Below are 15,416 nucleotides of genomic sequence, written 5' to 3'. Positions count from 1 at the left end.
TATAGAAAATGGATGGATGGATGGATGGATGGATGGATGGATGGATGGATGGATGGATGGATGGATGGATGGATGGATGGATGGATGGATGGAATATACAAGGATAAGGGATAGTCTACTCAAGTATTCAATTCAGTTCTGTTTTATTCATACGTAAGGCACTTCAAGGAGCCATACACAATCATCAAAATCAAATTAAATTAATTGAAAACCAAATTGGTCCAATTCACACAGAGAAAAAAAATGCCTTGCTAAGTATGAATGAATGAATACATAAATAAACAAACAAATAAATGAATAAATAACATGAATCAAGTGAACTAGAGGTGCAATGTTGACAGTGTTCATGTTTCTCTGACAAATTCATTAAATATAAGAGATATTTATGGTGGTTATCTTAAATAGTTTAAAGTCCAGTTTAAAAACAAAAAAGACAAATATTTACATGCAATTTGGCCTCGGTGCAAGACCCGGCTCCTCTGAGCAACTCATAATTAGATTATTATAGAAATTGCTTAATATGTGAAATCATGGTAATGGTGTTAGTACGCCCTCTTGTGGAAATCCACAGATACAACATCTTTCTCTCACAAAATCGTAATAATGATTGAGCCTTTAGCCCGCTGTTTGCACATAAAGTGCCCGGCTGATTAGATTTAAGTAATTTAACATTCAACCCGTGCGTATTCATGTTAAATTCACCTGTGAGTTGCTGGGCCAGAGTTTCTCACTGTGTTTTTGCTTCGCCGATAGAGGGCAGCATAGCAATACTGCTGGCACCCCAAACCGGCCTAATTTTGAGCATGAAGAAGAAATGGTCCAGGCGACTCGCTGGTAGACATGTCAGAGCGTCTATAGTAATGCTAACTTGGCAGTAGTAGTTACTGAGTTATCCAAAAGTGTCTCGAAGCTCAAAGGAGTGGCTGTAGAGCACCAAACCTCACCAGGAGGCTCATTAAAAGGGTTGGCAAACCAGTAAAACGCTACGGATCCCGGAACTTTTTCTAATTGACAACGGCTGCTTTGCTAGCATTAGCTGGCTAGCTGGGAAGCTCCTTAAGAATATCGTCAGGGTTTGTTTGATTCAGTCATGTCTGCGGCCGGAGACTTCGGGAACCCTTTAAGAAAATTTAAGTTGGTCTTTCTCGGGGAACAGAGTGGTAAGTCTGACACTAAAGACACGGCTAGATTTTAATTATACTCAGCTGACACTTGAGTTTGATGGATTGTGCTGGTGATTAACGTCAACAACTTAGCTAGCCAACATTAGCTGAATATCGTTACATTTGGCACATAGTAGCATTGCGACACTGTTGATACCGTCAGTGTGTCCACGTTAGCTCTATGAACTCTCATCCAGATGACTCATCTATGTGGAAAATGTTTTTGATCACCTGTTTGCTGTCTTGGTATCATGTCGTACACAGACAGTGGAAGTTAATACAAAGTTATGAAGAAGGCGTGACAAAGTAGTTATTATACTAAGTAGAACTGCAGCTACTTTCTGTACCGTTTGTATTTACTATTTAATTGTATAACTCGAGGCAACAACTAAGCCAGATTTGCAGTAAAAGCCGTATTTATTTGTGTTCGAAAAATGCAGTCAATTTCAGTGGTTACATAGATCAGTTTTTCAACCTTTAGAGCACTTCCAATTCCCTAAACCTGCCCAGTAGCATTCCTACAGTCTCCCCTCTTATTATCCCTTTTTTCAGCCAAATTGAACACAAGATGCACTTTGACTGGAAGAAGTAAAGGGAGGGGAACTCATCAGATATATACCCATATACCTCCTATGCCTGTTTTCAACTGTGATGGTGTGGGGTTTGTTGTGCCCTCTGTTGCTGTGCATTTAACATTTCCCAAGCTTCCTACAGCTGTTTTCATCAGTTTTTTGGAGTTAAATATAGAATTGATTTTAGCTTGTTCAAGCTTTTCTGTCCCTATAGGATCTGTGTTTATACTGTATGATAAAACTCTTTTTTCAAAGGGTAATTGTTCAAAATTAGCGTGAATTGAACTAAAATTTAAAAAAAAAAACACAGATTTATTATCTATGCAAGGAAAATAAATCCTTTCCGAACAATCGCAGACTCATTTGAAATAAGTTGCATGAAACTGAACAGAAAGAGATAATTGCTCATTGAAATTATTTGTAGGACAGTTAATTGTATTATAAAATGTTAGTAAATCACGAATCGTTGGCACAGTGTTAGTTGATTAATGAAGAAACTGTATTTAATGCAGGTGCGTGTGCTCTAACCTGTAATACCTCATTAGCATTGTTGTTCTATGCACTGATAGCGATCTAGTTCATTGGATCAGTGTGCTGTTTCTGTAGGACCAGGTTACGGTACTGTAGAGAAGGTGAAATTTTTACCTACATGTGTTGTATCTTTGTAATGCGACTCATCGGGTTAAGGCAGATGAAGACGTATGTAATCAGCTGTGGCTCCTTGTTGCCTTGTAAACAGCTGTGTTGGCTTCAGCCATGTCACTATCTCTGGATGCACATTGTAACTGATAATGTAACTCGAGCTCAAAAAAAACACTCTTGGAGTGGGTGCTCTGTCCCTGTACTCAGATCAGCTGCACAGCACTCTCTGCGCTGGTGTCGTAAAAGCGGTGTTTTGCTCTTAAATGCCAAATGAATTGTGTGATCCATTAACAGTTGCCAAGTAAAGAAAATGTGAAGTCGAGTGGTAAATAAATAGGGACCAAACATAGTCGTATTGGGTCAGTCCAGGCCAGAATGCTCCAAGGCACACAAAATGTGTCTTAGTTTCTTTTCTAAACCCTCTAATTGTCCTAAACTATTTAAAGGTATTCTGCAACGTGGCATTTACTGAACAAGCGTGTTAGGACTTGCATGACTCGTTAAAAAGTTCATCCTGTTACTTTTATCCAAAGAAGCTGTGAGTGTGCTTCATGCTGCTGGAGCCCCTGTCAGTGTGACTCCGTCTACGCCTGATGGCCTCAGCTACACACGTTGTATCAGAGGAAGCCACGGATAGGCTGGTTATATTAATAACATGAGAATGCCACATTCTTTGAATAAAATGAAACGAGTCTTAATCCCAAAATGTCATTAAAGAGGGTTACTATGCAAGGATACTGATCCTGATACTGATGTCATAGATTAGATATGTTTGACTTTTGGACTCTTGGTCAAACGCAACAATCAGTCGGATGACATCATCTTGTGCCTTGAGCAATTTTTAGTATTTTTTAGTTCTCTAATAGTTGAAGAAAGTTGGTTAAACTGTTTCTCTTGTCAGGAAAGCTGCACTATTTTGGTCATTTTGAACATGAACTGATGAATCTACATTAAGAGTTTTTCATGTCTGTTTGTGTTTCAGTGGGAAAGACTTCATTGATCACCAGGTTCATGTATGACAGCTTTGACAATACTTACCAAGTGAGTCTTTTTCTTTTTCTTTTCACATCATAAATCGGTACGTTTACATGGCGCTAGTCTGACTAAAACAAGACTTTTAAAACACATGCAACCGTGTTAGCTTGACTGAAACTGTATGAAATCAAGCTTCTCAAATCTAGACTGACACATGGAGGGTTAAGACATTAACATTAACACATAATGGGGTTAAGGGTCGTGTGTATATACTTGACTAGACTCAAACTGATCAGGGCGCTCTGTGTGTGCTCCAGTAATTTTATAACCACAGCATCATCTGACAAAATACCCACCCAGTTAATTTAAAGACAACATCTGTGCAGCGAATTCAGCTCTACTTACATGTACCATGATAGTTAGACGCAGCAGAATTCTTGAATATATCAGCCAGTCTGGATCTAGATCAAAAGAGAGTAGTCCAATTAAAAGCTGCTGTGCATGTGACTGTACTGATCCATAATGCCGATATTATACAGCTGTGAATGTTTCACTAATTCTCATCTGTTTTCAGGCCACAATAGGAATAGATTTCCTGTCAAAAACCATGTACCTTGAAGACAGGACAGTAAGTTTGTTTAAATCACTTCTGGCAAATCAACCCTCTTTGTTACTGGTTGTAGTCCAGATTGTGAAGATTCTGACATGTTTGATTTTCTATGTTTCACAGTTGTCTGTCGTGTTCTTTCCAACAAACCCACAGCATCATTTTGCCCTGTTAGTGTGATCAGGAAGCTTTACCCTAATGTTTGCTCTCTCCCTGAACTTAAGTTTTCTTCCTCTCCTTCCTGCCCCTCCATCTATCGCTCATTACATTTTTTAAACCAAACACCGTACTTGATCAAGAGAGGAGGGTTGGTGACTGTTTATTTCTGAGACAGCTTGATCTCTCTCTGATGGTCTTTCACTCCCCGCATGCATACATTCTGTCTGTTCTCAAGCTGTCTTTGGCCCATCATTCTTAATTTGTTTGATTTACTTTCAGTTTGGTTTTTGCCACATTAATGTAGCTCATTTGTCTATTTGCTTTTTCTTCTTTTATTTTCATTTTTTTCTCCTCTTACTTTGTTCGTCCCATCCTGTTCCTGACCCACAGATCAGGTTGCAGTTGTGGGACACAGCGGGGCAGGAGCGATTTCGCAGCCTCATCCCAAGTTACATCAGAGACTCGGCCGCCGCCGTCGTAGTGTACGACATCACAAGTAGGTGAAGCCACACCCGCTTTTGGATTTAATGAAGAATAAATTGATGGAAAACAAAACGTAAGCAAAACTGAGTTCTTGAGTTCTCTGTTTTCTCAGATAAGACTTTTCCACTCCTAAATATTTTGGGAGTTTATGTGACACTTAGTAGAAAGGAATGGAAACCTGTTATTTCAGCCAAAAATGAAAGAAATCAGGCTTTAAAAACCTAACACCTCCAGACTTTGTTAAAGCTGTGAAGTCTAAGTTAATTCAGCCAAATTCTCAGTAAAGTTGCTCTCGTTCACATTATTATTATTATTTTAGTTGTTTCTTCTGTCAGGTGGCCAAAAGTGTCAGAAATTGGGATTACTTCAGGCTGTCGCTCTGCTCTAATAAAATCCAGAATTCTGTAACTACATCTGACAACGTCACCGTTCCCGTCACTTAAGGACGGCAACTGTTCAGTGAATTTGGCTCTATTTCCACAAACGATGATCTCCTGCTAAGAAAGTTGAAAACAGCAGAATGTCTTGAGTGTTTTCTCGTACTCCAGTTAAGTGCTTGTTTCCAGTCCCACATGCATGTAAACCAGTACAAGGACGATGACACGGTCCAGCTGTAGCTGACTGAGGCTCTACTTCCTGTGTCCTCCTCGTCTTTCTTTTAGATGTCAACTCTTTCCAGCAAACCACAAAATGGATCGATGACGTCAGAACAGAGAGAGGAGGTGATGTCATTATCATGTTAGTGGGAAACAAGACAGACCTTGCAGATAAAAGGTAACTCATGTGTAAGCTGGCTCTGCATGCCAGTGAATTTTTCTCTGCACATTTGAAATGAAAGTGTCCGTTATCTGATACATATTGGCCACCTGTTAAATGAAGTTGCTGTTTTCTCTTGCTGTTCTTTTAACCACCTTATCTACCACAGGCAAGTATCTATTGAAGAGGGCGAGCGGAAAGCCAAAGAACTAAATGTAATGTTTATTGAGACTAGTGCTAAAGCGGGCTACAATGTAAAGCAGGTAAGAGTGTGTGTGTGTGTGTGAGTCGTGCTCTGTTGTCCTGCTGCAGATGCTGCCGCTAAAGCTTCCCCCCCAAAAGTCTCCCACTAAAACGAGAGGTTAGACTAAAGGTTTTAAACTTAGACGTGTTTTAAGGTGCTTTTCATGAAGCTTCCTCATTGCACTCTTTGCCTTTGTGCTAACCCAGCAGCTCCAGCCCACAGTTTACCAAACAGACGAGGTTTATTTTGGGGTAGCTGTCAGCAAGAAAACAAAAGTGTATTTCCCAAAACGCTTCTCTTGTTTCTGAATTCGGCTTCTACACTGAACAGCTTGAAAGTCCACCGGGAGGCTTTTGATCTCGAGCAGTGGTGGCAGTAACAGCAGGAAAGGGCACGGCTTATTAGTGCGCTTCAGCATAATCAGTCTGTTTTTTTGCTGTTCTTTCTTCTTGTCTGTGTGTTACTGTGTGCGGCGGTGTGTCCGTGTCCCTGCGGGTGTTCTTGTGTTGTGCGGCTGTGACTCGTGGCTCCTCACAGACAGATAACTACAGAGGAAGGAGAGCAGAGAGCGAAAGAGATGAATGTTCTGTTTATTGAAACGAGTGCAAAGACAGGCTACAATGTGAAACAGGTAGAGGGTGTGCACCTTCGTGTGGGTTAACAGCACTCATGCGCTCTTCTGATTGGCTTCTATTTCACAAGAAGTGCTTTGAATGAGGTGCATGGATTTTTTTTTTATTGTTTGGTCAAACTCTCTTCCATTCAAGTATTATTTGGATTTGTTGAATTTGGTCTCAAAGCCCTGTGGATGGCTCAGAGTTTGCAAGTGAATCTCTGATTATCACAGAAACTGTTTATTTTGCTGTGAAATCTGCATGTTATCAAGTCTCGTTCCATTTGATGCGGTCTGTTGGGGATGCGCATGTTCAGCATCATCTTCTAAAGAGCACTTTTTTTCTAAAAGCTCATTAGTATCCATCAGTTACTGAAAATCTCCCAGGCTCTCAGTGGAAGATATCAGTAAAGTGTGACCACATCATCTTTTCAAGCCACATGCAAGCAATGCACAGAAATATGTCGCTGCAGAAGCTCCGATACAAGCTGCTTTATTTTGAAAAGCTCTGAGCAGCATCTTTCACTGCGAGAGCTTTAAGTGGACCTATGCACAATCATATATGACAGAGTTACACAGACCATGCTCGCTTGGCTTCTGTTTGGGATTTTTGTCTTGTCCTAATTATATTCCTGATGGATTGCATCCGTTTCTCTTTCCCTGCAGCTTTTCCGTCGTGTGGCAGCCGCCCTCCCAGGCATGGATACCACACAGGACAAGAGCAGAGAGGACAGTATCCTTTGCTACATGTTTGAGTCATGTTTCTTATGTCATGGCAAACATTTTCCCTGCTGAAAGAGAAAATCCAGTGTCGCACCGGGACATCTCACTATTCCCGTTTAACCCCAGTCCAACTTAAGGAGTACTTTAGTGCATGTACAGCAGTCTTAAAGGAGCTCTTCATCAAACATTTATTTTGATATTTGAAATAAGCTTGAGAGGTGGTTGCTCTGAAAGGTTTTGAAGTGTTTCCTTCACAGATGGGAGCAAATATTTTGAGTTCTCAGCAGAATTAGAAGATGTGAGGAAGAAAAGTTTAATGGAAAGTAAAAATAAACTGAAAAAGCTTCCACTAATGCTCAAAAATGGTACTTTCTAGCTTGAGGTAAAATAGTGAAACTCCAGCTGTTTTCGGTCAAACTCACACGGCCAGTCGGCATCTTCCCAAAAATAATCCCAGAGAATAAGATACAATGAGACTTTGGAAAGGAAATGTATCATTATGAAGCAATAACATAGAAGTAATAAAGAAAAATCCCGAGGAAGAGGTCTTCCTCTTATCCTCTTATAGATTTCCGCCACAGTTTTCTTCTTCTCGATGTTAGTCTCTTGTTAAAACAACAACTGCTTCTACAGAATTAAAGCAGCCAGCATCGCAGCCTGCACTGCCGGGCTCTGCAGCCTCGTGGTTACGCTGCACCAGTCAGTAGTAGCTTGACTGATCGATATTTGTTTGACCGGTGAATGTAAACTCAGCTAGATAATCATGCCCTTCAGGACTAAAACAATAGTTTTAATAACAAAGTTATCTTTTCATTATAACGGGGATAGTTCCCAATTCAAATGGATCCCTAACTTTCTATGTTCACATGTCAGCGTGTCCTTGGGTAAGATGGTTATCCTCACATTGCCCCACAATGTGTTGCTCATGTTTATGTCATTTAGGATGAAAGTATTCTAAATGAATGCAATGTCTCTGATGCTCCTTAACTCTTTGACCCCTCAGTGATCGACATAAAGCTGGAGAAGCCCCCAGAGCAGCCTGTCAGTGAAGGGGGCTGTTCCTGCTAATGTTCTTGCCTATGTAACTGACTTTTTTTCTGGAACCCAGTCAGTTTTTCTGTATATGTACCCTCCAATTCACCCACCTGTTTCCCATCCCGAATAAGAACACTACATCCGTTAATATTTCCAGTGTGAAAACCTGCTGTCTCATATCGGGACGCTCCGGACGTCACGTGTCACTTAAATTGAATATTTGCACTGTAACACATGCATAATTTACCCAGCTCCTGTTTCTAGTCATTTCAAACGAAGACGATGGGTCACGTGGGTTTAGTATGTCTCTAAAGATCACTTTTTGCACCAAACACGGATAGATAACGTATGAAGGTATGTGCTTCAGAGTCAGAATGATCCCTAAAAAGTGAAATATTGCTTTAAGCCTCGTAAGCACAGTGTGAGTGTTGTGTGCTTCTCTGTTATGTTGCGACTGATTGGCAATAATTAATTCATGAGTAACTAATACTGAGCAAAGGTTTTATATGGACACACGTACGATGCAGCTGAAGTCAGAGGCAGCACCCAAGACTTAATTTAAACTTGGAACTGCCTACACCAGCACTTTTCCCTTAACTGACAAGCAAAGAGTGACATGAAAACACACTGCAAACAAGCACATTCACACTATGTTATGAAAACGCAGCATAAACCCACCATAAGGTGTCATCATCTACATTTACCACCCTTCCCCTCCTCCTGCACACACCCCGAGAGATGGGTTATTTTTTACCTTTCTTTTTTACTACTTTTTTTGTTTGCAAAAGTTTTTTTTTTTTTTCCCCTAAAGGCTACAGCTGCAGTGTCATAGATCACAATGATATCTTTGATAGTGTTTAAGGGGTGTTTCACTTATAAGCCACTATAAACAACATTTATGGCTTTTGTACTAAAATTGTAGAGGGCTTCCATGGCTTTGGGTTTGTCTAGATAAGTTTGGTATGACCTTTTATGAACACTTAAAAAACTGTTTTATTTTGCTCGTTTGTACTTTTGGCAATGATATTTTCTTAGTGATTGATTGACGTATATTTAATTTACAATGACTTGAAATATTTATTTCTATTGGATTCATGCTTCTTTTATATTGCTGTTAATATCTTCACTTTTGCTAAGGAGTCCTGAATCGCTAATGAAAATATGCATCCAACTGGACCACCTTTAACGGAATCTGTAAGAGCGTCTGCTGTATCGTCTGCCACCTCTAAGCGGGAGTTTGATCATACTGATGATATTGTGCAATTTTTGTTTGAACTTATGGGGAGGAGTCCAATTTGTATAGCAAAGTAGTCCTTAACGTTTCTGTCTGAAATGGTTTTAAATGAAAGAATAAATATACACTTCTCACCACTGCTGGAGGTCATTTTTGTCTCATTAATAACTGCATGATAAACACCACAGAGGAACCAGTGGAGCTAATAAAGGTAATAACAGTCCAGTTATGAGCCGTATCGGTAATACAACAGACACTACCTGGAGTTTCATTGTAAAACAGGCTGCCAGGGCACCAGACTACCTAATACTACACAGTTTAATTTATTTCAACTTTACATGGACTTTAGCAACATTATGGACTAGTCACTCTGAGGTGGATAAAATATCACCTCTGGGTTCTCTCTTTTAGAGGGCCCCTTGCATCAAAAATCATTTCACAATTGTGATATTTTGTCTTTGACCTTGTGTTAATGTGGGATAGGTTCTTGTTCACTCCTGGCCCCAAAAAAGTTTGTTATGACCATTTTTACGTAGAGTCACTTTAGAAGAGATGGAGGAGGGGATACAGTTTTGACAACCAGGTATTTCTTTGCATCTCAAACTGTAATTATTTTATTGTGTCTTACAACACTCAACAATACAAATGTTTGGCTATATAATACATAAAAGTTGGGATGCCATATAGAGGTGAATACAAACTCAGTTCAACTATTTGCAAATCATTTAGACTCTTTTGTACGTAGCAGAAAGACTACCTACGGATTTTTGTAACTGTGAATTTCTAATTGGGTCAATGCCTTTAATATTTCTCTCAAACATTGAGACGTTTGTACCAACGAGAAGCCTTTATTCAGCAAATCTCGCGAGAGTCTCGTACACAGTAGTTGCCATGGAAATCAGCCTAAACACCCGCTCCACCATGGAGTCGATCCAGTGAGCGTTACTTTGATTTTTGTGTGCAGTTTTACTTTTATCCCACAATGAGTCACCATTACTACGAGACGCTTGAGATCAACAGAAATGCAACAGATGCTGACATAAAAAAGGCGTAAGTTCCATAAATGTTCCATATCGGCCGTTTTGTGGCGTTTCTTTGTCATTCTTTCTCATTTCCGATCACAGATATCGACGTCTGTCGTTGAAGTTTCATCCAAAGAACAGCAGAGAATCTGAAAGTGTCGAGAAATTCACACAGCTTGGTGAAGCCTATGATGTTCTGAGCGACCGTGAGTAATTTATAGTGAAGCCAAAGTTATTTCTTAATGTTAGATCATCCACAACATCCTAACTAATCATATAAAGCATCCACATGTCAGTGAAATATAACTGCATTTAGAGGCTACAGTGACTGACAGTATGTGTCTATTCTTTCTTCCTGACAGCTCGAAAAAAGGCGACCTATGACAAGTTTGGAGAGGAGGGTCTAAAAGGTGGCATCCCGGCTGAGTTCAGCAGTGGGGGGGCTTGGTCATCAAAATATATCTATCATGGGAATCCAGACAAAACATTCAGGGAGTTTTTTGGGGGTGACAACCCTTTTGCAGGTGAGAAAACAACAATCGAAGACCAGGTGAATGCAACTTGACAAATACATACCAGCAGCGTTAATCATACTTTGCTTTGTTTTTGCTAGACTTTTATGCCAATGACGCTCTGCTTCAGTTTGGTGGTCTTCAGCCAGGAGTGGTGAAGACACAAGATTGCCCGATTGAGAGGGATTTTCATTTGTCCCTGAATGATCTCTTCCACGGATGCACAAAAAAGATTAAGATATCTCGCAGGGTACAAGCTGCAGCATATGAGAGAAATGTCTTTCCTCCGCTCGTAGCTTTTGAGTTAAATGATTCATACGTTCATTAGACTGAGAGCTTCCCAGGTACTCTGATTCTGAAAGACCCAACAACACTGGACAGAACATAAGAAAACTCAAAAACACAACTATATTTTAGACAAGAAAACTAAAAACATGACAATCAGTCATAACCTACAACAAAACAGACCACATGAGGACATTTCAGATATCACTATCACAGAATTTCTGTGTTTCACGGCTGCGTTTTGCATCTCGGATCAGCTGCACTTTCAGTACGGTTGGATCTTTCTGATGAACAATAACTCACAGCAACATGTAGACAAGAATGATTTATTATTATTTGGTTCAGTTTTACACACTGCCACATTTGTGTTGCAGGTTATGAACGACGACGGACACACATCCAGTATCAAAGACAAGATCCTTACTATAGATGTGAAACCTGGATGGAAGGAAGGCACACGAATAGTTTTCTCCAAAGAGGGAGATCAAGTAAGTGGACTGCTTGAATTTAATACAGGAAATATTTAAACAATCATTTGCTTATCATTTGCAGTTTGTTTTTTTCTTTATTGAAGTTATAGTTAAAGACACTTGCAAAGGTCTTGGTCTAGATTTAGGACTTTGAAACAAGTTAAGATTATAGCAAATGGGATCTCTTTCAAGTAGCTCCAAATTAGGTGTTGTGTCAGCAATGATTCAGTCAAATTTGGTCAAAGGCAAACTTATTATGTGTCACACCATCCTGCTGTATTTTACCTTCAGGGACCAAACAGCATCCCTGCAGATATTGTGTTCATAGTGCGACAGAAGAGTCATCCTTTGTTCATAAGACAGGACAATGACCTGATGTACAAGGCCAAGATCTCTCTTGAGATGGTGAGTTATGTCGGGGTTGTATAATTGGTCACACTTAAAAATTTGTTTTAAGTCGAGTAAACGCTGAAGCTGCGAGTTGATTCCCTTTCCAACAGGCTCTGACTGGCTTCTCTGTGGACGTTCAAACACTAGATGGCAGGCTACTCAGCATTCCAGTCAATGAAATTGTGCAGTAAGTGCTTTCTTGTGTTAGTATTAGTATTAGAACATGATTTGACATGATGTTCTAGGCTCAAATATCAGAAGTGAGGAACATGATAAGGACATTCAAGCACTTTATACAAACAGGGGCATTTGTGTGCATAATCTGCCTCAGTTACTGTACCATTTTCCTCTTTCTGATTTGTTTGTCGTATCAGCCCTGCATACACAAAAGTGCTGAGTGGAGAGGGAATGCCGCTGTCCCGGGATCCTTCCCAGAGAGGAAACCTCACCATCACTTTTGACATCCAGTTCCCAGATAAGCTCTCCGCTGAGAGGAAACAGCTGATCAAACAAGCTCTTGATTTGAAAAAATAACATTTTGATTACTTGAGTTTAGCACTCCTGAGAGTAATCTATACATGGGAAGACAACCTAAAGTAAAGCGATAGTGTAATAAATCAGCCTTCTGATTTCCATTATTGATTACAGTGCAGTAGTACACCTGTGATTCGCTGCCATCATGATTCGTTTCAGCTGCTCGTAAGTTACAAACATCACCACGTTCCAGGAGCCCAGGCGTAAGAATGACGGCATGAACCTTAAAAAAGAGAAAACAGAAGAAAAAAAACATGATTGGTTGGATTCCTTTCACTGAAAATGTTGTACCCTCAGTAAACCTTTCAATCCTGTTCATGCTATTATTGCTTACCCTTTATAGAAGGCATGTGGGCCCTCTTTGTTCATCATGGCAGCAGCACAGCTGAGTACACTGCTGTACTGGCCAACAGCAGAGTTCATGTATCTAGTTTTGACCACATCGACAGGAGAGGCGATCACAGTGGTGCAAAGCCCTGCTCCAAAGGCTGACACAAAGTGGCAGGGCAGATTGTCTGTGGAGTACAGGGTGAAGGTTACAACACTCCGCTGTTCAGAGACAAACGCCCCCGTTCCAAGTTAGGCCGCAGCCTCTGCTTTACCTGTCAGGGTAGTCGACTTGAGAAGCATATCCTTAATGAAGTCGTACGTCACCAGTTCTGTGCAGTTAACGATAGCGTTGCGTGCTGTGTTCGGACCTGTACCTGCATGACACATTTGTAAGTGCACATGAACAGAGTTGTCATGAGACGAGACACACATTTGTTTGAATTCAGCCTACCTTTCCACAGACCACGGATGCCTTCCTCCTTAGCAATGGTCTTGTAGGCATCAATGGTGCCACAGTAGCGTCTGCTATGCCCACTATTCATGGCCTGTGCCTGGAAGCGGACTTTCACCACATCTGTGGGCTGAGCAAAAGCTACCGCCATGGCACCCGTGGTACATCCTGCAAGCAGGCGACTGCCGATGCCAACATCTGAACCAGTAAAGAGGGAGGTGTCCAGTTTGACTGGTGCAGGGCTCTGGATGGTAAATTAACTCACAGAACAGATACTCACTATCAGAGCCCCTGGTGTAGAACTGTTTAACAGAGTCATAGAGGCCAATTCGGACAGAGGCAAAGCTCATCTGCCTCTGGAGTCCTGCCACCAGTCCACTGTAAAGACTCAGAGGTCCCTCTGTGCGTACCATGGTGATGATGGTGCCAAAAACTCCACGATACTTCATGGCAGGGACTGTCCCTGTCGCTGCTGAGGTTCTGGTCTCTCCTTGGATCTGTGCACAATATGAAAGTAACTCAGGTGACTGAGGAAAAGAGACTTTAGTTTAAAAGAGAAACAACACACTTAACTCCTCTATTGTTGTGAGCACTAAATGTCTGATGTTTTGTGATGAATATGACATCAGGTTAAACTTCAACATACCTGCAGCCGCACTTTGGCAGTGTCCAATGGAAAGGTGATCAGGTCAGCGATGCAGGCTGCAGCTCCTGCTCCCACAAATTTTACAGCTGCCGATGGAGGCACATCTGCAGGTCTAAATCCAACCATTTTCCAGAAGTCTTTTGATCAGTTAAAAGGTTGAGGAGTGGCCTTTTTATGTGGACAGGGCGAAAAGTTTCTCATTAATCTGAAAAAAGGAAAAACACAATTCCCCAAATGTTTTTCTCCCAAAGGTTGCTGCATTTGATGTGAAAATGTACCCCTGCAAGGTTAAGACTCTCAACCTGCCAAGCAGAAGACCATTTCTTATTTCATGGATCTGAATGGCTAATGTGATCCGAACCTCTTCAGCAAACTTGACATTCGTGCAAATTCAGTTGCACCAATAAAAAGTTTCCTCTCTTTCATCAATAACTTCACATGCTTATTCTTACCTTTATTGGAGTAGTTTGGGACGGGAAAATCAAAGATCAGGATTCTCTAAAGGTGTCTCTTTGGCTGAATTTTGTCCCAGCTTTAAATTGCTTTCCTTGTTTTTCCATAGAAGATCTTTCAGAAGTGAAGAGCCTTAAAATCATACTCCAAATGCTGGAAAATTTAAGACGAAGTGCAACAAAAGTTGCAGGAGAGGAAACTCTTGTTTTACAGTGATTTAATATGTGGAAGTTTGCCTCTTCAAGGGATCATATCCAAACAGACCGCTGGATCTGGCGTGATGAATGGTCAGGATGCAGTAGTGTGGGGGAAGAGAGCCAGCTCCTTAAATACTGCCATGATGCTGTTACATCATGGCACCGCATGTGTTACTTTTGCTTGCACCTCTGCCTAACAATAACTACACGGACTGTCAGTTGGTCAAGTGAGCAGATTATTGTCTGAACGTCTGTGTCACAAACAGCGTTTGGTTGTATTTGCACGATGCTTTACTGCACATAGTTTGGAACACGCTTTCCTTTCGTCTTTTTGAACTTTAATATCAAGCTTCTTCTTTACTCTATCTTCAAACAAGCAGCATCAAAACGTCAGACTTTGGTATAATTTTGTAGAGATAAAATATAATTAAAATGGGATGTTTTTTTTACTTCATTAAATCGGTCATTTGTGTATGGGTCTGCAAATGCTGAGTCATGCTGAACAAACAAGAACACAGAGTACAGTGCACACCAGATTAGAGCCATATGTTCAGACCAGTAATCACCTCACTACAGTTTTTGTCAAAATGGGCTCTTATTCCCGCTTTGATTAATGAGTTGCTGTGTTGTACTACCACGCTGTTACTACTGTGAATTAATTATCAGAGGCAGAGTTGCTTTTAAAAACTGTTTTTATAAATAAATACTCACTGTAGACTATTTGAACTGTGGCATTTGGAGCAACTGTGGAGCAACTGTGTTCCCCAGGCAGCCCTCTAAGGCGGCCTCGTGTGATTAGTTGCAGTTTGGCAAATTTAGAAAGAGGAGACATGATATGTATGGATTGTAAAGTGCAATGTTATGACTCAGTGCTTGGGTACATGTTGTACTGCATGTGCAGCTGTGTGACAATGCTGGGC

General features: G+C 40.7%; 3 protein-coding genes across 4 annotated transcripts; 2 read left to right on the top strand and 1 right to left on the bottom strand.

Moving 5' to 3' along the window:
* The first annotated feature begins 796 nt into the window (after positions 1–796).
* rab6a (RAB6A, member RAS oncogene family) lies at positions 797–9,343 on the top strand. 2 transcript variants are annotated; one of them, XM_072374922.1, is made up of 8 exons: positions 797–1,160; positions 3,360–3,418; positions 3,927–3,980; positions 4,509–4,614; positions 5,264–5,375; positions 6,139–6,232; positions 6,881–6,947; positions 7,941–9,343. In XM_072374922.1, the coding sequence occupies exons 1-8, from the start codon at positions 1,091–1,093 to the stop codon at positions 8,003–8,005; spliced, it is 627 nt and encodes a 208-aa protein (XP_072231023.1). In that variant the 5' UTR covers positions 797–1,090; the 3' UTR covers positions 8,006–9,343. The 2 variants fall into 2 exon arrangements, with proteins under 2 accessions (XP_072231023.1, XP_072231022.1); XM_072374921.1 differs by lacking the exon at positions 6,139–6,232 and adding an exon at positions 5,527–5,620.
* Positions 9,344–10,113: 770 nt separating this feature from the next.
* Positions 10,114–12,419, top strand: dnajb13 (DnaJ heat shock protein family (Hsp40) member B13). Its single transcript, XM_072375130.1, has 8 exons — positions 10,114–10,256; positions 10,331–10,434; positions 10,591–10,752; positions 10,842–10,990; positions 11,400–11,513; positions 11,787–11,900; positions 11,996–12,072; positions 12,260–12,419. The coding sequence occupies exons 1-8, from the start codon at positions 10,189–10,191 to the stop codon at positions 12,417–12,419; spliced, it is 948 nt and encodes a 315-aa protein (XP_072231231.1). The 5' UTR covers positions 10,114–10,188.
* Positions 12,420–12,527: 108 nt separating this feature from the next.
* On the bottom strand, positions 12,528–14,609 carry LOC140279907 (dicarboxylate carrier UCP2-like). The gene is made up of 7 exons (XM_072375129.1): positions 14,299–14,609; positions 13,847–14,051; positions 13,481–13,697; positions 13,201–13,398; positions 13,022–13,123; positions 12,754–12,934; positions 12,528–12,642 (listed from the first exon to the last, which is right to left on the bottom strand). The coding sequence occupies exons 2-7, from the start codon at positions 13,970–13,972 to the stop codon at positions 12,528–12,530; spliced, it is 939 nt and encodes a 312-aa protein (XP_072231230.1). The 5' UTR covers positions 13,973–14,051; positions 14,299–14,609.
* Between the last annotated feature and the right edge of the window lie 807 nt (positions 14,610–15,416).

The sequence above is a fragment of the Leuresthes tenuis genome, unplaced genomic scaffold (assembly GCF_036924035.1).
Source record: "Leuresthes tenuis unplaced genomic scaffold, fLeuTen1.0.hap1 SCAF_21, whole genome shotgun sequence".
Lineage (NCBI taxonomy): Eukaryota > Metazoa > Chordata > Actinopteri > Atheriniformes > Atherinopsidae > Leuresthes > Leuresthes tenuis.
Note: the sequence above shows the minus strand (reverse complement) of the source record. Positions and strands in the feature narration are given on the sequence as shown.

Bases quoted from the DNA above. Each gene is read 5' to 3' on its own strand.
- rab6a (XM_072374922.1), top strand. From the start codon at position 1,091: ATGTCTGCGGCCGGAGACTTCGGGAACCCTTTAAGAAAATTTAAGTTG. The intron at 3,419-3,926 runs GTGAGTCTTTTT...ATCTGTTTTCAG, and splicing joins GCTTTGACAATACTTACCAA to GCCACAATAGGAATAGATTT. The intron at 3,981-4,508 runs GTAAGTTTGTTT...CCTGACCCACAG, and splicing joins TGTACCTTGAAGACAGGACA to ATCAGGTTGCAGTTGTGGGA.
- dnajb13 (XM_072375130.1), top strand. From the start codon at position 10,189: ATGAGTCACCATTACTACGAGACGCTTGAGATCAACAGAAATGCAACA. The intron at 10,753-10,841 runs GTGAGAAAACAA...TGTTTTTGCTAG, and splicing joins GGGTGACAACCCTTTTGCAG to ACTTTTATGCCAATGACGCT. The intron at 12,073-12,259 runs GTAAGTGCTTTC...TTGTCGTATCAG, and splicing joins CCAGTCAATGAAATTGTGCA to CCCTGCATACACAAAAGTGC.
- LOC140279907 (XM_072375129.1), bottom strand. From the start codon at position 13,972: ATGGTTGGATTTAGACCTGCAGATGTGCCTCCATCGGCAGCTGTAAAA. The intron at 13,399-13,480 runs GTGAGTATCTGT...TTACTGGTTCAG, and splicing joins CTACACCAGGGGCTCTGATA to ATGTTGGCATCGGCAGTCGC. The intron at 12,643-12,753 runs GTAAGCAATAAT...CTCTTTTTTAAG, and splicing joins CCACATGCCTTCTATAAAGG to GTTCATGCCGTCATTCTTAC.